Raw genomic sequence first — 26,587 nt, 5'->3', positions numbered from 1 at the left:
ATGTCTTGATTTGCTGCTACCCTGTGAATTTAATTGACTTCATGGTCTTCAGTAGAAGGTAGTGAAGTCATAGAACAGAGTCACTGAATTCAGAATTCACAATGGGTTTGGCAGCTGATACAACTTTAGCATGCCATGTGAAGCTGATGGATTCTCTCTCTTTCTTTCAGCTCAAAGACTGATAATGACTGGAGCTTTGTTAAGACCAAACTGATACCATGCCATAACATCTATTATCACATCTATTATTTGTGCCCATCCAATGTGACTACCACAGCATTACAGTCTCAGGACAGCTGTAAAAATAAAGAGGATGAAGGTAGTCATGCTCATGTGGAAATGACAAATTAGCTCAGATAAAATGAACAGAATATTATGCCCGCTCTGCCATCTGATGCCAATAAATTCCTCTAGGTTTTCAGTGCCTTGTTAATTGTCTAGGTCAGGAGCTACCATGCCAAGACTATGGTCTGTTATTTTAGCATATCCTGGGCTTGACCTGCAGTAAGAAATTGACTTTAAGCAAAACAAGGCTATATTGTTTTTTAATTAACTATGCTTCCTAAGACTAAGACTGCAAGTACTTCAGAATCATGTAACAAAACATTTAATGCTCTTTGGAAAATGCAATGGCCAAGGTTAACTGGATTTTTTTTTTTTTTAATGCATGAGACTGAAGAGCATCTGATTTTGAGAGTGTCTTGAGCACTTTACTGTCTCAGCACAATGTTTTAAAGGAGTCTTAACTGGAAATAAAAAAGTCATGCTACTCGAGTGAATTGTCTTGCTTCTCGTTATCAAAAAAGTCAAAAGAAGCCCAGTTATCACCTTCAGTGAGGACAGTACCCTATGTTACAGGCTATGGAGATGTACAAGGGATTTGTGAAATGCACTTACCTTCTGTTCATGAGAACAAAAGTGAAAATGCCCAGCAACTCCACAGATACTGTAGGCAAATAATACAGCAGCCCTTTCCACTGTGCACTGGGCTCTGGCTTGTAACCAGTCTTTCTCATTTCACCAGGAGCAGGACAGAGCAAGAAGGAAAGTAAAGCAGTCTGTGGGCAAGAGAGGAGTGCTCACAAAGGCATTTGGAGAGATGTTTTATTTTGCAATTTGCTTAGTGAGGTGGGGGCATCTGCTGCTGCTCTAAGCTCCACCCATGTCCTCTCCCCTTTTGGAAGAGCTGGTCAATTACAAAGCAAAGCCACAGCTTTGGAGGGGATTGGAGAGGTGTCCATTCTGGGGAAATTCTACTCCTCACTGTGTAAGACTAGTAGCAAACTAATTTTCACTGTAAGTCAAGATTCAAAAAAACCCAGAACAAGCCCTCTTCTAAATATAATAATCTTGATTAAGATGAGATAAATCTGAGAAATCACTCAATTTGGAATTAAATCCAGTATCTTGTCCTTAATAGACCAAATTAGATAATTTCTTTTTCATAGACTTTTAGCCAAGTAAATGCAATAATAATACTTAGAGCTTGACTTTTCATAGAGTCAGAGAATGTTTTGGGATAGAAGGGATCTTTAAGATCTAGTCCCAAATCCCCTGTTATGGTTAGGATGACCTTCCACTAGACCAGGTCACTCAAAACCTGGCCTTGAACACCTCCAAGGATGACGCATCCAGAATTTCCCTGGGCAACCTGTGCCAGGGCCTTACCACCCTCACAGTGAAGAATTTCTTCCTCATATATATCTAAATTCTCTTTCAGCCTGAAGCCACTACCCCTCATTCTCTCACTACAAGCCCTTGTAAATAGTCTATCTTTCTTGTAAAGAACATCTGAACCATGCTCTAAACTATTGGAAAATATGGCAACTTATCATATTTGGCAACTTTATTATATTTTCAGTGGTATAATATGCTACAAGAACAAAACCCCTGATGATGCAGCTTAGTATTCACAGTGATACTTCACAGAAGCATGACAAATCACAGTGAAGTGCTGAAAACATCATTCACAATGTATACTTAGGTTTCTGTTTTAACGGGACTATGAAAAGAAAAACTATCCAATAAGCCAGTGGGTGTCACTATTGTCTTAAACAAACTCAACAAATCATAATTTAGCAATGAAACTCTTAACTGCTAATGGCTGAAAGCAGAGAGCAACAAATAGAGCATAGATATTATAGAAATAGACCACAAATAATTAACATCAGCTTAGCTAATAAAATAAAATTGAGTTTTGCTCTGTAACATTTTATTAAAGTCACTGTTGACAATTTTTGGTTGATTTAAATATGTAAAAAAGAATGGTTTTGTAGAGTTTTGTCTTGCTCGATTGCAAGAAGAGCTTGGCAATCTGCAGCAACTGAGAAAAACCACCATTTTCAGTATGGTAGGATGGGGGAACCAAAAGTATTAAGAAAAGAAAGATGCTCAAGAACAAAAGGGGATAATTAACAGGGTCAAAATTTCTGAAAATTTGAAAAATGTCTAATATGAAAAATGCTGATTTACAGATGCTGTAGCTGGGCATTGTGTATGATGAACAACCTCAAAGAGACCTTGCAGTGATTGGTGTGATTTTTCTTATAGACTGGAGTGGTTCTGTTTCTATTCCACATTCTGGTAAGCAGGATCCATTCCCTACCAGCTCAAATCCTAACTTCTGTAGTCAAAGAACTGCCTATTCCTCTGCCCAGTTATTAAAAAAAAAAAAAAAAAAAAAAAAAAAAGAAAAAAAAAAAAAAAGTGGTCTGCTCCATATATAGATTTAGGGGTCTCATTTCTCTGGGTCTGTTTTATAGAAAAACATAATATGGTTCTCAGTGAATGTAAGTGAAATGTATAACTGGTCTCAGGAATCTTCTACTTTAAAACTTACAGCTAATGTACTGGGAAAAAATGATCAACAAGTAGGAGGCAAGTAATGGGAGAAATCTAGATTTCCTCAGATGCTAGTGTACATACATCTCTGATAGTGGATTTGAGACCAAGCAGAAGGATTTTACTTATTTATTTCCTGAGTGTGCAACTTGAAAATTCAAATACAAATACTGGATATTCCATGTGAATAACAGACTTCCACTGCATACTGACATGCAAAAAAAAGTGTGTTTTAATAAATGCCTCTTATTTCCCCAAACAGACAGAATTTGCACAATTTTCAGAGTTAATGCATTTTAAATATGTTTACACTGTGCTGTAAATTGAACTCAAATAACCCATGGAACCGACTAAGGAAATTTGACAACTCACAAGATCTGCTGGGGAGATGTTACAAGAGAAGCAGTGCCAGAATATTGACTAACTCACAGGTAACTTTCCTCATTCTTACCCCAAGGCAGTGCATTCTTGCCCTGCAGTGACTGATACCAGCTGACTTCCTAACTTACCTGTGACACCCAAGTGACTCAGCATCTCTTGGGAATGCTTACTCCTTACATCTGAAGTGTCAGAAAGTGTAGAACCTCCCTCTTAGATTTCTGTTTGCTGCATTCTCCCCTACACTAGGATAAAAATAAACCTCTTGCTTCATCTGCAAAAGAACGAACATTGGTCCTGCTGAGTTATATTTATTATTCACTTTGATCCAGGCATTTCACATGACCCCATAGAAGCCAGATCAGGTTGGCTCACGAATAGATGCTTGCTTCCCAAATCTACTTAACTAAAAACAAAGCCAACGGAATTGAATAGGATCAAACTCCGGGTCAGCACAGGACAGGTTTACAATCGGTCAGTGCTAACTGCAAACAAACATTTTTTTAACTATCTAAATTCTATTAGAGCAGCCAGCATTTTTGGAAGGTAGTGATACAACACTGCAGGATTTTTCTAGGAAACAATTTTCCAGTGTTGAAAAAGAGGATGAAATGGTGGAAAGGTTTTACTATGTCTTTAATGAAAATTGAAATCACAGACTTTATGGCCTACCAAAAAGGAAGAGGGGAAAAAGAATCTAAGCAAATAGTTTCTACTTTTCTTTCAACTTGCCCAGTATCAATACATTCAAATACAGTCATGGCAGTTTCATTTTCTTATTCCCATGGTCAGCTTTTCTCTAGCTAAACCTCAATTATCATTATTTTGTCTACTTATAATAAAGAAGGCTTTTGATGTTGAAATTTAAAATATTTTCAAATGGGCAAATAGAAGGCAAAGTCATAACACCAAAGGTTCTGAATGTTTAGGCTTGTGTACTGTACAGTGACAGAGGCTTTTAATAACCAATTATTTTTTACAATTTCAAGACAGGATTGAGGAAAATGCAAAACTCTGAGGAACCAGCCCCAGAGTAGGATTCAGACAGAAAAGCAGATAAAGCAGATGTTTTCCATTCTAGAAAGCTAACAATAAGATAAACCAATCTTTTATTTTGTAATGGATAGTCTCCACAAAAGCTCAGAGAGAAAAGTCAGTGTGTCAGAGTGTAAAAGCAGAATACAGCAAATTTTAAAAACCAGAAGAATTGTACAATGAAAGAAAATATTAAATAATCCTATAGAAAATTATTCATCATCATACATTAGTATAGAAAATATGGATAGTAATCTATGTGAGGCAGTGTAGGGTCTGAAGAGTACTTCTGTTTCTAGTATATTGATTAATATAAATGACTGCATGAAATATAAATGAATATTATATTGGAGATACTTTATCCATTATCCATCAGGGTACATGTACATCCTTATTTCAGAGCTTTTTCAGAAAATGGTACAATTCTCAGACTTACCATTGCATAACAACATTCAATTCATTTTGAAATGTTTATTACACTTCTATTTGGCACTTAGGTCCAGTTCCTTGGAATTATTTAGAAAACTAACTGCAAATGCATGAATCATAGTACAGTTTATGTGTGATATGGACAGCCTAGAAAAGAGCTACAACAACTGCAGAAGGTATTTATTATTGACTGATTATGGGCATGTAATTCAGAACTTCCAGGCAACTGAGTGAGAACCCAAATCAGGGAAATTCCCCCAGTTTGAAAGTTAGTTGTTTTTAAATGGCACTTCAGATCAGGTTTTTGGTATCCAAAACAGTCTGTTCAGTAGCACTGAGAGATGCTGCAGAGGTACCAGTCAAAATACTTTCCTGGGATGACCTTTTGTTAGCACAGTGTTACAGAGATATACACATCCTAGACCTCTATTATGAAAATCCTACAGCATGGGGGACTTTCACATAGACATAATCCTGGAGGATTAGGATAGGATCCAAGGACACCAGGGCAGTGATCATGACACAGCAAAGCGTGCAGCTAACTGCAGAAGCACAGGAAGAAAAAGGTGTGTCTTGCTGTTCTGGCAACTTAGGTTGTGCACAACAAAATGGGGCATGTGGCTCTTCCAAAATTGATGTACCATGTTCAACCTTCCTAAAGCTAAACTTAACCGTTTCTACTTTGGTAGAAAACAAATTTCATCATTGACAATTTTTCAGTTGATCACCAATCAGGACATGTATATGTATATGTATATGTATATGTATAATATATATTTAATATAATATTTTAAAATATTTTTATATATATAACTTCTGTATATATCTAAGTTTTTCCCTCACACAATGTTTAAATTATTGGCTATCTCTATATAGAGATGTATTATGAGAAAGAACAGTCAGGATAAACTAGTCATCACTGGAAGTATTTCAATTAGCAATTAGCAATTAGCAACATGCACAGTTACTAATTTTAGCATGTAATGTGAAAATGCCTAAGAGTTGTTTTATAATTGTTCATAAGACAAAGAGAATTCAGTGGTTTTTTTAAGTTAGCATCTTAAGTGAGTAAGATAAAAAGTCTGCAAACATTTTTAGAGTCACCCAACGCAAATAAGAAATAACTAAATAAGAAATAACTAAGTTGTCATAAAACTAGAGAATGGGATGGACATTCCCTTTCAACCAGCCTCTTAGTAGAAGACAAGTATAGTTTTCTATACTTTACATGTATTAGGAATTACATCTGTCTAATTCCTAGACAGATTTCAAAGAATCCTTAATACAAGAAAGGTACCATGATTAGTACAAACCCAATTAGAAACAGAATTCTTTACAACCTTAGGTTTCTTCAGTGACAGCTGTACTTGATACCAGTGACAGAATTATGCTAGTTTGTCAGAGTGTTTATGTCTGAATATTGATTTATTGATTTATCAACCATGTTGATTTTCAGGAACAGCAATGTGCACAAAATGAACAGTACTTACAACAGTAGTTATCAATAGTTCTAATCACAGCTTACCCTTGATCCTTTTTCTGGAAAGCACCGACAAACTGAACAATCCTGTCCCCCACATGGATCAATATATGCATATCCTCCCTAAAAATGGAAAGGTTATGGATATATCAATGCACAACAGACAATTACATCATCAAATATTGTCAGCTGAACATATTAGCTAGTTAGATGATTTTCAAGGCAAAAGATCTCTCATCAACATAAACATGCTGGAAGGTAGGAGCAATAAGTAAAAGCTTATTACTACAAGTTATGTTACATAACACTAAATATTACAGCCAAATATAACTTAGGAAACCAGCTGCACCTGAAATAAATTTTAATAGAACCAGAATTAAATTTGTAATAATGTAAAATTTGTAATCCATCACATTATTTTAGGAGATTGTTCAACTACAATGAAATTATAAAAGGCAAAACAAGGTGAAGGAGCAAGACGTTCACTCAGAGATAAAACCTTGAATTTAATTCTTGTCTATTAAATGAAACTACATATATGCATGGTGTAATTATGCGTTGCCTGCTATTAATTTACTTATTTCTTGTCTTAAAAATTTCTGTTATTGTCCTTTTAATAGCAAAGAAGTGACTGCTTTTTTCATCAAATTGCAAAGAGAAAAAAAATTATATTCAGGGGGAAATGAAAACACAACAAAATGTAAATTTAGTAGATCTTCTGTGTGGTAAATGAACATGATTTCACTGTTCTTTTCTATTTCTCTAAATGTAGTAATAAACACACATCATATGCACTTATAAACTAAGTTGGAATGTCCACTAAATAACATTTTTTTCAGTAAAACTGTAAATTATCAAAGATATTTTTAAAATAATTTTAACAAGGAGGTAGAAGATTTAAGAATAATGTAGATAAACAAGTAAATGGTGATAAAACAAATATTTCCTCAGTGTGGGTTTTCATTATTATCAAGGTCAAGATTGTTTTGTTACTGGTTTTAATACCCAACAGAAGACTATAGGCTCATATTTCAATGTTTCAAGGAGAAAACTCTGACAAATATTAGATAAGGAGGAAAAATTCTGTTCTATCGATACCATTTTTAGAATACCTGGAATTCCCAAACCTCAGAACAAGAGGGTATGATGGTCTCTCTCACAGACTACTTGTCTTTCACACACTGCATTTCCCATGGAATTACTAATCTACTCTGCACTAGTCTCTCACATAGTTGTTAGAATCTTGCCTCTCCTGGAATGTCAATAGAATACAAATTTCCAATAACAGAATTATTATCCTTTCCTCTGATTGAACAGTTATTTTTAAAAATATATTTCCAACTTCAACAGCTCAAATAAAAAGGGATGAGTTTGGGGATAAAAAAAGTCTCTCCAAAAAAAGAGCTTTTAAATATTTGAAAGAATACAAAGAGGATGGACTTGAAAGAAGGCAAGGGCATTGCAAACATAAGGGTAATATGAAGACCAGTACAGAGAGGATAATAAAGTAGATATTGAAAATATATTATATGTGAAAATTTGGCTTCAGCGAGATGGGACTGTCCATAGAAGCCAGTTTAAGATCTAGGCTAACATACAGAGCAGAATGGAAATCTAGAATTGACATGTGCCATATTGCAGAACCATTAAGGAGACTTTATGAGGAAGGAGACAGACTCAGTGAACAAGGGAGGGTTTTCTACCTCCAGCTTTCCAAAAGCACCTCAAGAAGCCAGAATTAGAATCTAGGAAAATCCAGAGCATAAAACTGCAAAATAGATAAGGTGAGTAGCAGAAAGGAAAGTCAGAACCGCAGAAATACAGAAAGGAGCATTACAGTTTTCCCACAGAACTATTGGTCATTTTGGTGCATGTGGTGCTACTTGTTTAAACTCTACCATTCTATCCCTCACCTGCCTAATGTAAATATCAATGTCACTTACCCCATCAATTCCTTGAGTTGAAAAAACAATCAGCAGCCACCTGATTTAAATGAAAAAAACTGAATTAAAACTACACTCACAACATCAAACCTTCACAAAAATTTAGCTTGTAGAAAGTGAGAAGTGATCAAGTGTACACATTATTAAGTCCTGTTTGGCGTGACTACACAGTGTTTTTATAGGGGGTGCACACCATCAAGAAATGGCCTCCCATGCTGTAAATATTTGTCTTTTGGAATTGTGAGACTGAGGACAAACAGATAGGCATGAACAAGACTATGTAAAAGTCATAACTCCCCCTTAATAACCTTTTTCCAATTCTAGAATTATAAAGGGCCAGAGGGGAACCATTCCAGACAGATTTCTCCATGGACACCATGAGGTGAAGACTGAGTAGAGATGGGAATGATCTGCATCTACCCTGAAATCAGTTAGCTGGTGCTGTTTTCTTTTGCTCAGAGAAAGAGAGCGAGAGAAAGTAGAGAGGAAAGCCACATTCACAACAGCCACATGATTCCAGAGCAGCTGCTGGGGAAGCCCAGCTCCATGCCAACCATTGCTAGTGATGGCTTGTAAAGTTTACAAAGAAAATATATACTAAAATAAAAAGGTAGCCCAAAATTTCTGCAGCAATACAGAAAATAAGCATTCTTTAAGAATATTATTAATGCTAATATTATTTTACTAAGAACTAAGGTGTCTACAAGTTTTATGAAAAGATAAATTAGGTAAAGCCATAGCATACAGACTGCAGTATACTATTCTACAGGATACAGTGAAGCCTTTTTCAAAATTACTCCAACTTTGTAAAAATCTAGCCATTTCTTATTACTGTTAAATTAATAGCTAAGAATATATCTCAGTGAATCTGGTTAAAAAATGTAGTGATCTGTAAAACTCACCAGGCAGCTGTGATAAGCCACTTAATCCGTTCAAATGAATCCTTTGTTAGTGCCATTCCTGCTGATTGGGATTTGTATATGCAGCACTTTTTTTTTTTTTCTTTAAATGGCAGGTCTTCTCTTTCCTTCTGTTTCTGGATGGTCTATAAACACTGTTCCATACTGGTGTTATTTTCCCCTCTGAACCTGTTTCTATTAAAATATACATTCAATGTACACATGAATAATTACAGGAAAACCAATAATAAGTCTTAACCATTTGTATGTTACACTGCACAGCTTTGTGTTGGCACTACATTATATTTTTCCTATTCAGGCCACATTTTATTTTATCAGCAATCCAATTATTTCAAGGGGACTATAATGAAACTGCAGATTCACATAAAAAGGAGTACAAGATTTCAGCCTAGTAAAGATAGTCCTCATTCTGTGATTAAAATAATGAACCAAGAGCATCTTGCATCATTATTTCTTAAAAAGTTTTCATAGCCATCATTTTAGATAAAGGCATTAAGACAAAAATTGCAATACCCATGTATAGTAAAAAACCTAATGAACCTTAAAAAAACCTCAACAAAGTATTTGTTATAGTTTTAAGACCAGACTGAGCAGCAGCATCTTTTGCAAACAGGGCTAGACCAGTCTGTGCCAGCATCTGGAGGAAGACCACTCTGAATGCAGAATAAAGCATATGCATTTCATCTAAGAGTTCTACCTATATGCATGGACAGATGACAGTCACTGGACACATCACCTAGAGTTTTTTAGCTTTACTTTTACAACTTTTTTTTTACGGCTTTTGCCAGGATTTAGGAAGCTGGAAGCTCTTTGTGCAGGACTGACCAGTGGCCTCCACAGTCAAATTTTGCATACATAAATTGCATATGTAATACATAATTTGCATACCTAGTGCATCCCTGACCTATGACTTAGGTCCAACAGCAGTTTTATTTGCTGCTCCAACCTTTTTGGAAACTCAAGCTTCATAAATCCAGAGACATGGCCAGATCATGTGCAAACTTTCATATCCCCCAAATAAAAAAGAAGCTGCAATCCTTTGTAATAAGGCATATCTGGCAAATGAGTCACACTGGTTATTTCAAACTGAGGGTTTAAGGGCTGGGCTTCTCCCAGGCTAGCACAGATTATCACAGGCTTCTGCTTTTTAGCACTCTAGTATTCCAAATGTGGGAAATAATTTTGAGGAAACTGAACACTGACTAGAGTGAATGACAGGGGTTTGCTTCCTTTAGAAAGTCTCCTGAGTAGGCAAAGACACTCAGTTCCTGAGCAGGGAGTAAGGATGTGAAGTGCAGCAAACTGGCTGCTCTCTGATAGCTGTTCAGGCAGCAGCCATGTGTTTGTTAAACATGTGAGGGTACAGTTCCTGAAACATTACTGTTTTGCTTTCTATTATTTGGATGGTGTGGCATCTTTCTAACCAGAACTAATCTATAAATAATATTGATTCCTGTGTGTATGCACAGTATATCCAAATCCCACAGTAGTAAGAGGAGACTTTGGAAGCTGCTGTGCACTGACTGATGAATAAATAGCCTAAAGGCAGCCAGTCCATGCTGCAAGATCACTCTTTACATGTATTGTACAGTACTCCATTCATCTGTCAAATTCTTACAGTCTTTCTGTGCCCCAGTTCCCCATCTGTAGAAAGGAAAAAAATAACAACATCCCTAATAAAAAATAATATTCCAACAGCATTTCTATCTCACTGATTTTTTACATTAGTAATATAAACAATATAAGCAAAATTGTGAGGCAATAAAATATTGCAGGGACTGATTGCCTCAAATGGAAAATCCAAGTCATAAAGTGTTGAGACTTTGCAGAAATGTGTTCCTGTTGCCCACTATCCATCTCATTATTTAATTATCCAAACAGCTTCTGAAAATTAAGAAGAAAATTAAAAAGAAAATTATATTTGGTACATTTGCTTTGGATTAGCAGTGAAACTTTTATTTTCAAATTAAAATCCATTTTGATCCAACCCATTGACACAGTTTGAAATAATACTTAATGCATGAGTGGAAGACTTGCAACCCTCTGCTTGTTATTTTGTCATGGCTATCTAAACCCCATCATTTTCCGAACAAGTTGAATTGTTCAGTAGCTAATACAATAACAGAAAGAATACAAGGTTTTGTTTAGATTGATATGTCAAATTGATCTCATTTTTTATGTTTTTGAAGCAATCACAACTGTTACCTCAATAAAATATCCCCAGGATAGCACACTCACTGCCACCAAAGGAATAGGTTTCACATGAGATCACCAAACCTCACCTCAGCCTCAGAAAACAGAAGGGGAAAAGCTGGCACTATAACATAATCTAGATGTTTACTTTCTAGACAGGAATCAAGAAGCAAGACCATTTCATTCTCAGTAACTCTGCTAAAGAACAGGGGACATGAGCCATAGTTTGAGGCAGACACACAGCTGCAATTATTGAGGTAAAAAAAAAATTAGAGCAGTCCTAACTGAATTTTCATTACACCCAAAGGAAGCAACATTATGTACAACAATACCACTCAAGTTGCAAAGTCAAGGATTCAGAAGCTGTGAAATAAAAAATGGGGTTGTGTGCTCAGTTTTAATGTGGTTCTTTTATGCATATAATTCAGACATTCATTTGAAGTCTGTGAACATATATGCTGTTTTCCATAGGACTTCTGCCTCGTTCGTGATGGACATATTCGATACTCTCTCCATCCTTTCCAATAAATCCTATTTTTTCATTTACAGTGTTCTATAAAACTTTGCACTTTATACTAAATTCATACAACTTTAATGTTTCCCACAAAAATATTCCTGAAAATAGTATTGTCCTTTCTTTACCATAGAGAACCAAGGAAACAAAACCAAAGTTAAAATATTTAAGTATCAGTTACTGTAGAAAAAGACAAACTTTAATTAGATGCAGCTTTCAATTGTTTTCTAGAATTAAGGTTGATCTCCAGTATTCATGTACTGGTGCTTTTGTTGAATTTTTCTGAAGTAGCTCTACAGGCAGCTGCAGGTATACATTTTGGCACAACTGATGCTAAGCCTGCCTGGACAGCTGTTTAGACAGACAAGATTGTCTGAGTTTGTAGCTGTCAGATAATATCATGGATTACAGCAGTATCAGCAACACAGTGTGCATCAAGGTTCCACAGGCTTTGTGTGGATGGACACTGCCAATGATGGCAATGGTGAACAGGGGAGAGAACATCAGTGGCTGATCTTACCTTTGGAGCAGCTCAGTGCTCCTTTGGAGTCACAGATCTGTCCTAGAAACTCACATAAAAGCATGTATGCTTCTATGTGACAATCTCAGAGTGCAACATTACTTGCTGTTTCTTAACTATAAACACACAAAACTCCCATTCAGCTGAGCCACTTAGCAGCCAGCTGCTCAAGGTCAGTCAAGGAGGTGGTTCTGCAAGTGAAGAGCATTATTATTAAATATTTTATCTTTTCGATACATGTCCCTTGTTAGCATTTTTACATTTTTGCTTTGAGCTTGCTGACTTCTTTTTAATTTCCACACAGGATTTTCATCATTTAAAAACTGACTCAGTATCTCTTCATTATAGTAGTGTTTCATTCACTCAGTATTCTGCATGAGTTTCTTCATTGCCCCTAACAGTGGTCTGCCTGCTTTCTTCTGTTTCCTCTAATAACTCATTGGCCTAGTATTCAACAGCTCTCCTTTTGAATACTATCTTCTTTACAGTGAGAGCCATGCTGGAGCATTTTGCATTGAAATTGCCATCATTTCAGAGGACTGATCACACTCTGATCACACTCTGATCCACTGTAGTCTCCCTTGCTCTGACCTCATTGTCTCATAGACAGGTGATGCACCTTTTGTTTTCACTTTTGTATAAATAAGTGTCTAGTACCTTCTCTCTAACACCAGTACTTCTCATGTTAAATTCCAGTAGTGGATACTATTTCTTCTACATGGTCACCATCAATCTGGCCTGAAGCAAGGGGAATTCTTTCCTTTTCTCTCCATACCTTGCTGTCTATACCAGCTTGCTCTCACAGATGTTGGATATTTTAGAGTCAAGTTGTTTTAACATTGCTATATACAAGATCTTTGGTACTGTAGATAATGCTCACCTCTTCCTGAGGTATATCCTTACTGGTACAACCAAACTTTTTGGAAAAGTAGCTTCTGCTAACCAGCTTTCACAGCAAATTTCATAAGAGGTTGAGTATGGTCTACTGAGTGGAGATCCAGCTCTACTCTTGTGCCTGTCAGAGAAGCTGTTTTACAAAGCTCTGTGGCTAGCTTTCTGCCCACTAAAGCCTTTAGCTCTGTATTTCATGAATACTCCTATATTTATATACATCTATTACATAGTTGCTTTTGCTGTATCACTTCTAGTGCAAATAAAACCTGTAACATGAGGTTTCCTGTATAGCATCCATGAACACTACAGACAAGATAAGGCTGCTGTGGCTGGCACTGCAAACATGCTTTCTAAGTTTGCATCTTCTCAAAACAGCACTCTGTTTGGTGAAAGGCTACCTTGAGCATGCAGCACTTCTGTCAATAATATAAATGCGATAAACTTTACACGTTGCCGACACTTTACAAATCACAATTCCGTTCTCAAAAGCTTTTTATCATATTACGTGGAAACCCTGGGGAGAAATTTCTCGCTGCTTTCCATTTATGCGGTGGGGCAGCATTTTGTTCCTTCTCGGAGTTTCCTCTGTCTCATGAAGAAAACACTCGAGGGAGCGAAAGTGTTGCTGAAGGAACTCCCGTCCGTGCCCGGCAGCGGCGGGATGGCGCTGGGGGCCCCGGCTGCTGCCGCCGCCTTTCCCGGTACCGCCTCGTTCCCGCCCGGTTTCACCGTGCCCTCCTCCCCGCCGGGACCCAGAGCCGACCCCACTCCGTGCGAGCGCAGCCCGTGCCTCGTTCGGGCGGTGTCCGGGCCCCGCTCCCGTGGCGAGCCCCGCGGCTCGGGCGGGCCCAACACCTGCTCCCTCACGGCGGCGCGGGCGGGGGACGGAGCCAGCCGGCAGCCCGGGACACCTCCCGCTGTGCCGGGATGGGGCTGCCCCTCAGCGCGCTGCCCAACCCCGTCCCGAGGAGCGCCAGGTGCCCCCGCCCGGGGCTGCCCGTCCGCGGCGCTCACCTCAGCTCCCAGGCGGGAAAGCCCCCGACACCTCGCTCACTCCATGCCCGCTGAGGACGGACGGACGGACGGGCGGCGGCTGCCAGCGCTGCCCAAGGCAGGACACGCGGGGGGGATGAGGGGGTGGAGGAGAGGGGTGGCCGGGGCGGAGCCGCGACCCGGGAGCGCCGAGGCGGGTGCGGAGGAGCCCTCAGGCCAAAACCCACGGGAGGGCGGGAAGGGGGGCAGAGTCGAAGCGCCCCGGGACGCCGCGCAGGCAGCGCCGAGGGGGGGATGGCCGGCGGGGGCTGCCCCGGTCGCCTGGCGCCGGTGCTGCTGCTCGCCCTGCTCTGGCCGGCCCGCGCCGCGGCGGAGGTGAGTGAGCGCCGGGACGGGGCGGTGGCGCGGGGTCCCGCGGAGGCTGCGGCGGGCCCTGGGGCACAGCGGGCTCGGCCCCGCGCTCCCCGCTGCCACCGAGCTGCGTTGGCCGCTGGTGGGGAAGGAAAGGTGAATGCGTGTGTTTCAAATGATGAGCCTCGTATGCACGCCCGGGCAGGGCGAGGCGAGGCGAGGCGAGGCGAGGTGAGGTGAGGTGAGGTGAGCTGAAGTGCATCTCGCCCAGCTGCGGGGCACCGCTACCTGCACACCTCTGCCGGGCGGGGATGGAGAGAAGGCCCTGCACGGGGCACCGCGTCCCCGCTGGCCTCAAGAGCTTCTCGCCCTTCCAGCTGAGGGGACGGCACGGGTGGGATGGGGGCTCCGTCCCGCCACCAGCCCGGGAAGCGGCTGCGGAGGCCCGGCCTGCGAGCACAGGGGATACGGACGGCCAGGACCGAGCCGGGAGGGAGTGGATGGTCGCCGAGGCAAACACCTCCGGAGTGGCATTCACCGTCTGGACCACCGCTACCTTCATGACAAAATCATTTTACAGACTTGTTTATCAGGCTTAATGATGAGTGTCCATCACCGTTTGGTCAATAAATTCTCCTAGATCATATTGTAGTCTTTTCTGTGCCTTTCTCCAGTGTCTGGTTATAATATTTGGACTGTACATTCGCAGCTGGGAGAAGAGCACTCAGCTGTGAGGGTACACGGGTCGGTGTAGCTCTCAATACTTCTGGCAGTTACCAAACAGAAAGCTGCCGGTTTCGGTGAATTTCTGGTAGACATCAAACACATGAAACTGACAGTTTCTGATAAATGTAAAACACAAGAAACTGCCAGTTATAGTAAATTTCAAGTTCTTTCTCCTGTAATAGTCGGCAATGTTAATTTTTCCTTATATGAGTAGGTATGAGTAAAGCTTTAACACCCTACATGAAAATCTTTACTGCCTCTCAAAACATTTTGAAGTTCACCTTTAGAAGGAAGAAATGTAATCTTGTACTTTGCTGTTGCTAAAGCAGAGCCACATTCTGCTGAAGCAGTCTAATTAGTAATAATGCTTCTTCCAAATTCATGCAACTCTTTCACTCACCCATTCTAGGTAGAGTGTCTGGAACCAGCATAAGCCCCTCACCCAAATATGTTAGGTTTTTTTCATGGCATTTAACTCCACTGGCAGTCAAGTTTAGTCATTTAACAAAGATCTAATTGTTTTATTTGTAATGGAATTAAAATACCTCTTAGTTCTTATGTAGAACAGAGGTACCAGATCTATTTGCAAAGTATGTGTTTTCTGCAGAGTTGTTTCAGGCTCCATCCAGATCTGGATGTGGAAGATGTGGAAGACTAACATCTCAAGACCTGTCTCTCTCTTCTGCCCAGTTTGCTGGTTTTTGTTCCATTCTCCTCTTCCTCTGCTGATACCGTTGTCCTTGTAGCTCTGAAGAGGTGGATATCATCATGTGGGCTTCTGGATGGCTTTTGGCAAGCACAGGCTGTGTTCCAGGAATGCCCCCCCCCTCCCACAACACACACACACTTTTTCTAAGCCTCTCTTCTGGCAGTTTTATCTAAACTCCTAACTAAATATTAGTGGCTTATTAGTAATTGGCATGAGGTAATTGATTAATGAATTGCTTCATCTTGGCTAAACTGTTAATTGCAAAGAAATAGGTATAGTTAATATACTAAAATCATGCTACACTTTCATATGAAAGTAAATTGATATTTGACCAGCAAGCAATACTTCTGCTGTTTGCATCAATTAAAAAATATTTCAACTCAGAAAATTTTAGGTATAGTTTATTCCTGAAGACAGGAAAGCAAATTAGTCATTTGTGCCTGCTGCTGTTTATACAGCAAATTTTAGTCCTCGCAGCTCTTCACAGAGTCCAGACTTCTCTGCCCTTAGGAGGCTGAACTTTCTGGCACCTGCTAGGGAGTATTATTGTCTACATTCTTGGCCACTGGCATGCTCTAATCACATCTTCTGAAAACTCAGCAGAAGTAGCATCTTCCCATGTCAAAGGCTTTTCAGCTTCTTTGATGAGTTTCTTTCTTCTTCCTTAACTTCAAATAGTGGTGTTATAATTCTTCAGATTCTTCTGCTGTTAATTTCAATATTTTAGAATCATCATCATCATCAATATGTTTTCACAGGATACAAGATTCTTCCTATTCATCATCTTTTTTTCTTTCAGAAAAAAATGGATTTGCTTTTTCATTGCTTAATTTTGTCTAACAGCACCTGGAACTGATAGTGGCTTGGTGCAAATGTACAATTCAATTAATTCCCTTAAGTGTGTCCTGTCTTTTGATGCCATTTATGGACTTCTCTTGTATCTACAAATTTAATACTAATCTAAAAATGTTCCCTGACATTTGTTGCTTCAAATGACATGTTGTTTCAGTTTTTCCTAATAGGAAAAATACCTTGGTCAAGTTCATTAGTACTCAATCGATATTGTGGCATTGAGCATTTTTATGATGGCATCATGTTAGTATTTGTTCAGAACTGGATAGAGAGAGTCTCTACTTCAGCAAGATTACTTGCTTCCAAGTTAGCTGCACCCCATCTTATTACCACTTTTTAATTTGTATTGTAAATACTGTTGCAATGTTTGATAGCCCACAGGATTAAATTAGGTGCACCTTGTTATATTTTTGCCTCCATCATGACATTTCATTTTTTTTCATCATGCACTGGTGGCAAAGGAGGGGACATAACAACCTTGGTGACTGTAAGTCTTGGGAAGATCTGTTTTGCATCCTCTTCCTCACTCATATTGTCTGTGACTAGATGCAAGTGTTTGTATTTCACAACTAATTTCATTTCTTACAAATATTAGAATTTGCAAGTACTTAAAATGAATCTTCTTTTCTTCCTAATAGCAGTATTTTTTTTCCTAATTATATGCAACCTATATTGCTGTCACAAGTAGATCTTAATACATGGCTCTGGAAGGGAAAAATGATGTTCTAGTTCAGCCCATGGCCAACTCCAAGGCTGGTAAGAATGGCATGCAGGCTTTTTTTTTACCAGGAATCAAAGTGTTGGAGGCACCAAGTGTCCCAGTGAGATTGTTCCTTGTCTGACAGCCTTTGGAAGCACCCAGGTGCTTTGTGGCACACGCAGCTGAGAAGGAAAGATGTGCACCTGAATATACAAGAGAGTTCACAGAGCATGCTAAAAAAACAAGTCCTTTGTGAAGTGCCCTCTTTGATTTGGTTAATGTGATCCCAGCTCCAAAGTCAAGGAGGGTGTTACTCTGAGAATTGGGTCCAACTTCTGCTAGACTATTCTGCTCCTGATTGCCTCTACATTTATTGTAATTCAACCATCACCTCCATAGAGAAACAGGCCACTGTCACAGCACTGCACAGAAAGGCTTTTCCTACTGGGCCAAGAGAGGTAGCATAAATTAGCAGAGTTACCCTAATGTTTGTGCATCAAAATTGATGGATTTCTGCTGGTTTGCAGCACGTTGCTCTGAATGTGAAGTGTGCCTATGTGAAAGATGAACCTGCTTAGATGACCTAAGTAAACACCTGTAAAAATTGAACTGTTGACACTTGATGGCTTTTCTAGAAAACCTACAAGACAAATACACATTTAAGCAAAAGTCTATAATTCAAGTTATTTTGCTGGTTGAATAATGCCATTAAAATTGTTAGAGTAGGCAGGTCCTTTCTTCACTGCTTTGCATTTCATAGAGATACAACCATTTTATTTATGATCTGTGCTAGCAGTCTTTTCTGCAATACCTAGAGCTGACTTGATATAACAGATCTTTGAAACAAAATACTTTGCTATTAAGTGCAACTAGTATGGGATGTCCGGTCATCTGTTTTACTGTCACGTTCTCACCTTACTGCCTAACAAAGTAATACTAGAAGTATGTTGGCATGGATTACAGGAGCCTAGGAGGAAGGTGAAATACAAAAAGACTTTTTCCTTAACTGTTTGCAACCCCAATCTCTCACAGTCACACTGAAAATGTTCCATTTTGTCACACCTAATAGATTTTTAGTTCCATTTTCATTATTTGTCTTCCCATTTTGTGATAGGGTGCAAGTCTCACAGGTTTACAGATTTTCCATTTTGCCTGGCTTAGTGAAGACCTTTTAGCTAGGGCTTTGTGCTGCTTTTTTCCACAGATTATTTTGGAGGAAGCTGCAGGAAGAAGTGACCTTTAATTTTTTTAATCACAGAGCCTTTCAAATAAGGAAAAACCAAAGCATGTGCAATAAGCCTTCTCTGAACAAGCTACTGTTGCTTTCATTGCTATTTGCACCACTTAACAGAAGATGCACACCAGGAATTTTATGAATATACAAATATACTGGCCTGAGGAGATGAAAATTTTAGTGAATACCATTCCCACACTCAACAGCTGGGAAGAAATACAAAATGTGTGAGTTATTGCTAACCATATTGTGGTAGGTAAGCAAAAATTTGCTAGTTAAATGGTGTGTATTCTTTGTTATTAGATTGCTCTTCTAAGGTGATTGTTAGGAAGGAAGAACACGGATGAATAAGCTGATTAAACACCCTTAAGAGTTTGCTACACAAAACAAAATTGTGTGGCCTGAATTGCTTAGTCTTTTTTTCCTTGGAGAAAAGAAAATATTTATTTCTGTTGTCCCCATGTGCTCTTCAAGGTCAGGAAAAGAAATCAACCCCAGAGATGGAGTTTATGGTTCCATCTTTGTAGATTTTACACATCTGAATATGTCAGGAACAGTTTGGTTCCATTTTTGATAGTCCTTATCACAGTGACTTCAACCCTAGTGAGATGATTTGTAGAGTAAGGTATTGGTCATTATAAACATAAATGTAAATATATTCTGTGCTTTAGGAGAAGGAAAAGCATGATTTACTTTGTCTAAAAAGAGAGAAATTCTTTATCTTGTATTCATAGATCAAAAGTCATTTACACACACACACACCCTTCCCAAAACAGGAGAGCCTCAACATACAGCTTTCCAAACCTGTACACAATATACCAGCTCTACTTGTATAGATACTGAGTAATTTTAGGCAATGTCTACAAAATAGGCCTTAGTGGCCACTGCTACAGAGCTCAAATCATTTGAGTTTGTGAAAACTCAGTGTCTTTGGTTTGTTCTGCATTAAAACATTTTATCTGTTTTATCCTAAGGCAATGAGGAAGACATGGGCAAAGTGAAGATTGCTAAGCCCTACTGTTCTCACACTTCCTCACTGATAATGAGTTGGAAAGAAGGGAGAAGTTCAGTAGAATTAATTGTGCTGTATCTGTTTGAAGAAGAGTATGGTTGGCACCACGGGAGTGGATACTTATGAGAGATTTGTCTAATACTACAAAAATCTTGTTATACAAAATTCTTAACAAGCAGGTTTTTGCTATAAAATGTAAGAGATTTTTTTCAAATTGCTTTCAATCTCTGAAGTGATAAAAGGGGTTCATACAGTGTTCCCCTTGGCATAATAGAAAGTTGTTTAAATGGTCACATACAGAAGCTTCTTCCATTTCTCTCCACATGTCATTTAGCTTGGTTTAAATGGTTTAAAATACCATTATAAATATATCTTTATATTACGTGAATGAGCAAATCCCTCCTAAAAGAACCAGTTTAAAATTAAGGATTTAAAGTAGTGACATTCCTACCAAGTTCAGATAAAAATGTGTGTTAACATCATGTGACCATGACTTGTGTATCTGTAAATTAAACAGAAAATCCTGCTTCTGTGAAGTGTTATGTGTTCCTATGACCACAAATGTTTAGGACTTCTCTCCTGCACCTCACACTGAAAGCAGCACATAACCAGTAATACAAGGCCTGTGTCACTACCAGGGCATTTTGATTCAATAGCTATTCCCTGAGCAAGGTTCCCATTACAGGTGTTTAATGGATCTTTTCCAACAGCTGCACTGCCTGCAGCATAACAGTTGTCTCCTGCTGTATCATTTAGATCCAGGCTCTCTGTGTTGGGTGCTATTGACCAGGCTGTTTATTAGTTAAGTTACAGGTGTATTTCTTTATAATGGAAAGTCTAAATGAAATAATTTTCATCCTGTGCTAGGTATTCAACTGGTAAGCAAAACGCTGTGAATTGTGATAGCATACATGGCTGTTAACAGGAGTCTTCTAAGGTAGGAATGTCTGGCTGCCTTCCAGTTCACAAGTGACTACACAATGTTTCAGGGTTTGGGAACTGACATATTTTCCTTCATCTCATCATCTCCTATTTCTGCTCTATGTTGTCTATACTTATTGAAGGCTTAATAATTTGGTTTTGTTGTACTGGTCCAGCAATCACTAAAAAAACACAAAGTTCTTCGTGGTCTTTGATAATTTTAATGAATTCATGTTTGATGCTTAGAATGCATGAAAAACTTTTAGTATACAGATTCTAATTGTGAGACTGGTATTTTGTTTTGATAGCAATATTTTGGAGTGAGGGGACCTCATTCTCCAGGACCTTGCATGCTCCATGGTGATTTGCAGTTGTGCAACATGAGGAATATGCTGCCAGGGTCACGTATCCACTAACCTTGTCTATCTAGAATTCCTGACTGTGCTAATCTAGATAAGTGTCTTAATACAGGTGCATCAGAAGAAAAATATTTTCTTTATATAGCTTTTCTCACAGTGGGAACCTTTTTCTGTAAAGCTCTGCTCTCAGATCCTCTTGTGCAAGTTAGGATAAATTTTCAAAACTGTAACTGTATCCAAGCTAGAAACTCTAGCTACCACCATAATGTTCTTCAGAAAGTGCAGCATTTAACATATGTGCAGCATACCTACCCCAACACAAATCTGCAGTGTGGATAAATGGTAGAGCAAAACCTTCCATTTCCTGTAATCACAATGTATTACTCCCACCTTTATTAGATGCAATAGAAAACAGGTAGTAGAGAATTATTGAAATGGGCCTTTTGGAGTGTTAAGCACTATATTAACATCAACTGTTGGAGCAGGGTTATTTTATGTGCTCAGTTGTGATTTATAGACACAGCTGGGATGTGTAAAATGATTGCTCTGCACTGAGATAGCTCAGGAAGAATTCAAAAATCTCCATGTGTCAGCAGCCCTTGAAAATTCATCATCAAGACTTAAAGGAGCTGACTCACTAATACGTAATTTTTAGTAAGTATTGGCATTTAAGAGAAATTACAGAACATTGAAATTAGCTGATAAGTTACTTCCACTTAAGACCACTGTGATGACATGCATATTTTTAGGCTGCTCAGGATATCATTAATGAGCAGAAAGATGGAAAAGCATAAAAAAGGTGGCATCACAGAAAAATAGATATTATCCAGTAAGTCTTGTTCCACATAGGGATAGAGTTCTAATGTAGTGATTCTTTAAGTTAGGAGATAAAGACCTAATGGCAGGATAGGTGAGATGCTAATAAGTATCAAGTTTAAATGAAAAGTTATGTATTTTTAAAAATAAGTTTGATCAGTGGTTAGAATACCAGTGAAGGAAAGCGATGGCTTCATAACCCACTTGAGAGACACCTGGGCTGTTTTTACTGTCCACAGTAATTAATGGATATCACTTGCACTGCTTTTAATTCATTTTAAAATACCTCATGTTGCACAGTCATCTTTCATTTATGGTAACATGGATTTACTTCAGTGGAGTTCACCCATGAAATTAAAGACCAGTCAAGCCAAAAGTGCAAACTTAAGCCCCACTTCAGCCACTTTACTATATTCCTACACAATACATTTAATTTCATCTCAGCTTTCATCTCAATGTCTTTATTACTTATCCTGAGTGGTCTTGGCCTGAAATATATTTAAAGAATATATGCTTGTTTCTTGCAGCAACACATTTTGCTGCCTCTCTGTCCTGGGTGCAGTATTTTAAACACAAATGTGTATTTTGAAATTGTAGCTGAGCTACTCTGATCTTCTCTGGATCTGGAAAAACAAAGAAATACTCTGACAGTTCTGTCATTGTATATATAATTCCAAAAAATAGATCACAGGAGAAATATGGGATCATCCTCACTTTGGCTCTGTTCATCTGTACTCCACCTTCCTGCCTTTGAACCATTCCCAGAACTGTGTTGCCCCACTAATGTGAGTGACAGCACTCAGAGTCTGTGCTAGTGACAGAATAGGAAGGCTGGCATTGCTTGCTCTTCTCCTTACAGTAAGACTTTGTCACATCCTTTGGCATTTTCATGTTTGGTAACATCCCTAAATACACTCTCTGACATTCTGCATGTAACCAGTGCTACTGGCAAAGTGCTGAGAACTCTGCTAGATTCTCTCCAAACTGAGTTGCCACCACTGCAGTGGCTGGAGTAGCAGTGCCATGCTCAATCAACATTAACCTTTGTATGGGTGACACCATAGCCTGTAGTATGTTATTTCTTTCTTCTTTCTGTGTCATTTCTTTGAGGAATTATGTGAAGGAGAGGAGTGGAATACTTGCTAAGCAGTTGGTTAAGTTACTCTCTGAATCAGGAGCAGGAAGAGGTCAGAGCCCAGTAGAATCCAACCCCAGAGTGTAGGAAGGGCAATTCAGTGTTATAGATAAGGTTGCACCCACTGATCAAAACATTAACCACTGCAGTAAATGTGCCCCAACATGTACAAATGGAATTATGTATCTGTTTAATGTAACACTGTAACTATCACTAAAAACACTTTGGAGAAGAGCTCTTCTGTAAATTACTCCAAGAGCTGTGGGGTTTTAATTTTGGTTCATCGGTAAAATTATTTGATTTGGTATTCATTTAATGATCTGGCTTTATCATTTGACCTATATTTTAGGTCAAAAATATTCTTCATCTAAATATTTGAAAGAAATGTAAATTATTATTATGAATATCACAAAACCAAAAAAAAACATGCAGTAAACCTGTGGCTTTGGTTAATACACTTACTTATACAGATGTTATTGTGAGAATTTTGAATAAACAGTTTCCTTATCTTATAACGTGGAAACATCATATTGTGTTTTTATGATCCTTTGATAAAGGAGCTGCAGGCATCTTGGAAGGATGTGAAAGCATCCTGCAGTATAAGTGAGCAATGATTTTTTGGTTCAAAGCTCCTGTACAGAAGGTGTAATCTAATCTTACATAAAAAAAATCATATGCCAAAACATTTAGTATTATCCAGCTGACTGTGTAATGTTAAATCATTGGTCTTTTCAGTTTAGTTTAGAGTGATATGTGTACACAAAAAGACCTAAATAGATATGAAAGCTTACTAATGGCAAATTAAACACATTCTAAGCACTCTGACTTCTTGAAGAGCAAAGGCTCTCTTTCTTTCAATAGTTTATTAACTTAGATTAATTGTATAGTGTCATAATTTTCTACATGTTCATGCATTTCTCTTCACATTGGATCATCTTTGATTATAAGATAAAAGGGTTTGTTCTGTATCTGTACACACCAAATCTTCTGCAGATTATACCTGTTATGGGAGAGTAATTTCATTTTTGGATTTCTCTATATGTCCTGAAAACTGTACTTTGCATACAAATGCTGGAAAGAATCTGCTTCCTATTTGCTTTCACAGGCAGAAATAAGGTCCAACTCCATGAAGATCTATAGAATTATAATGGTATATATCTGTGTATACATCTTGCCTTGAGCAACTGCCCTTTTTATATTGCTTAGCAGACCTCTACCAATAATCAGTTTTGAAGAGAATGCTTTGGGATGCAAGGTACTGTCATTGAATAAGGAACAAGAAAATCAGGTGTCTTATAAACTACCCCAAATTTATTTTGAGATATACATCATTTTATTCTCTTGTATTGATGCTTAAAGGCTTAAAATATCTATCATATAACTGAATTGATGAATTTAGATTATCCAGTACCAAACTGATTAATCTCACCAAGGAGAAATCAGGATACTGTTTGTTTGCACTAGTTCATATTCTTGTATCCCTGGTGATATAATCATATTGATTAATGTGATAGTAAAGGTAGCATAGTTAGATGGCTTCTGTTTCACATGATACCTTTGTTTTCCAAATTTCTGATGCAGTACCACTTGAATTCTAGTTGTCAGATCACTGTAAGAGTGAGTCTTCTTTAAGTATGACAAAGAATTAACTATTTAATGTTTGCAACTCTTTAGAAATCTAGCTTGAAACATCAAGTAGCCACCTATTGATCTGTCTATAAATCAGAGGCAGGCACAATAATTTCTTGAGGATGTGCCTTTCATAGCCAACTGATTTTAATTTCTGCTTTATTTTGTAAATAAATGTTTAAGTATCTGTTCACTGGATGAATGCTCCCTGCAGCTGTTTTTAAATTGATGGCATCATCTCACCTAAGTTCAGCCACCTAAAAGACAAGCAGCAACTGTCAGGAATCGTCAAGTCCATAGAGAGCAGCAACTACTTGCAGCATCTTTCCTCCATCATAAAAGTTACAAATTTGAAACCCTGTGACTGTTGTCATATGAGAACTGTAGGGGGCAGCTAATTCTGTCTGCAAGATCTCACTAATGCTCTTGTTTGTCTCAAAAGACAATAGAGAGGAATAATGAGCTCTTTGCCACTGTTGAGAATTACCTCTTCACAAACATTTTTTATGAAGTTGTGTTATCTGTGAAATAATTACTTACTAAAACCACTGAGATCTTACTTGCCTCTCTCCAAACAAGTCAATGAGAAAAGGAATTGTATTATAAAGTTTGTATTTTTGTTTTTCAGAACTGTGTATGCAAAGGTAAAAGTCCCTGCTTTTGTGATAGCACAAAAGGTAGTAAGGTAAGAACAGATACATTTTCCTTTTTGAATATTAGCTTTTGGAAATTGTTGGTAGATGACTTCAGTTGATACAGTGAGTGAATTTAGTGCATGATGGTATTTTGCCAACAGAGTCTACAGAGAATGATTACCTTACAAAATTCTGATTACTCTGGGGAAACTGTTTAACTAAGCCTTTTCAACTGATTTTTTTTACTGCATTATTATACTTACAGCACTGTATGATGTTTGGACACCAGGAGAACAACTGTCCAAAGCACCAGGTCTCTTTCACTAACTCCTAACAAATGCCATTACCTTGGCAGCTGCTTTCCTGTTACAAAGTTCATAATGCCATCAGAAGCCTCATGTTCCATGCTTCCCTCTTTCCCTCTCTGGACCCTGCCCACCCCCTTTTGCCAGCTCCTGAAGGAAGCTGTACACACTAGCATCAAACAGATAAACTTCTTGTGGATGAAGCAGGGGATGAGTTTCTGGGTCCTAGTCACAAACACCTTGCCAGCACTGAAGGAGCAGCAAATCCATCAGCAGTAACAGATCCACAGCTCTGCCTGTTGCCAATAGCAGCTTGGCAGAGGCTCCAAGTGGCTTTTAGACAAACCTGAATTACACAAATGCCAAAAATTCTTTGAAACTCCTGCTTGCAGTTGGAAGAACAACTGATTCACAAATGAAAGGGGCATTATTGAAGAGGTCATGGTTGCCATAGGCGAGCCATGAACACAAAAGTTGCCATACTAAACCTTATCAACAGATTCCAGATATCTATAAAGATATAGGATTATGATTAGTCCCACTTATTGGTCCCATCTATTTTTATGAAGTTGGAGAAAATTTATCTGGAAGTAAAAATGTTCATTATTAAAATATATATTAATAAATAGGACTGGAGAATACTAATATTTTCAGTAAAATCTCCCTGTTTATTTTTCATATTACTAGTTGGCCTAACCTGACTTTGTCCTAAACAGTGAAATTGAAACCAGTTGAAAACCTAGAAAAAAATAAGCTGCCCACTAAAAAAGACATATTAATAAGAATGGACACCCACAACTTGTCTTTATCAGTTCCATGGAAAATAACTGACCAATTTGTGGGTAAGAGTAAATCAGTGTTTAGACTGATGAAGTTTTACATGCAGAAAATCAGGATAATGACATTAATCAACATGTTTTGGTCATTATTCAGTGTTTAGAATTCTCCAACCTGAAAATCCTCTGATCTTGTTGATCTGCTAAGAAGAAAGTGTGGCTAAAATTGCCTTTTCTGTAGAGAGGGTAGTGAGGTTGTCAGGAGAGCGCAGCGCTGCTCTGGATTC

At 38.4% G+C, this 26,587-nt stretch overlaps 2 protein-coding genes across 2 annotated transcripts in view; one reads left to right on the top strand and one right to left on the bottom strand.

The window, feature by feature from the left end:
- The window catches only part of COL4A4 (collagen type IV alpha 4 chain), a 61,762-nt gene extending 52,689 nt beyond the window's left edge, over nucleotides 1-9,073 (bottom strand). The window contains exons 1-3 of the mRNA XM_053951998.1: nucleotides 9,009-9,073; nucleotides 8,107-8,146; nucleotides 6,209-6,286 (exon numbers count right to left, since the gene is read on the bottom strand). Of these exons, the coding sequence (XP_053807973.1) occupies nucleotides 6,209-6,286; nucleotides 8,107-8,146; nucleotides 9,009-9,064 (174 nt within the window). The 5' untranslated portion in view covers nucleotides 9,065-9,073. The remainder of the gene's footprint in view (nucleotides 1-6,208; nucleotides 6,287-8,106; nucleotides 8,147-9,008) is intronic.
- Nucleotides 9,074-14,434: 5,361 nt separating this feature from the next.
- The window catches only part of COL4A3 (collagen type IV alpha 3 chain), a 55,135-nt gene continuing 42,982 nt past the window's right edge, over nucleotides 14,435-26,587 (top strand). The window contains exons 1-2 of the mRNA XM_053951764.1: nucleotides 14,435-14,515; nucleotides 25,213-25,269. Of these exons, the coding sequence (XP_053807739.1) occupies nucleotides 14,435-14,515; nucleotides 25,213-25,269 (138 nt within the window). The remainder of the gene's footprint in view (nucleotides 14,516-25,212; nucleotides 25,270-26,587) is intronic.

The sequence above is a fragment of the Vidua chalybeata genome, chromosome 10, assembly GCF_026979565.1.
Source record: "Vidua chalybeata isolate OUT-0048 chromosome 10, bVidCha1 merged haplotype, whole genome shotgun sequence".
Classification (NCBI taxonomy): domain Eukaryota; kingdom Metazoa; phylum Chordata; class Aves; order Passeriformes; family Viduidae; genus Vidua; species Vidua chalybeata.
Note: the sequence above shows the minus strand (reverse complement) of the source record. Positions and strands in the feature narration are given on the sequence as shown.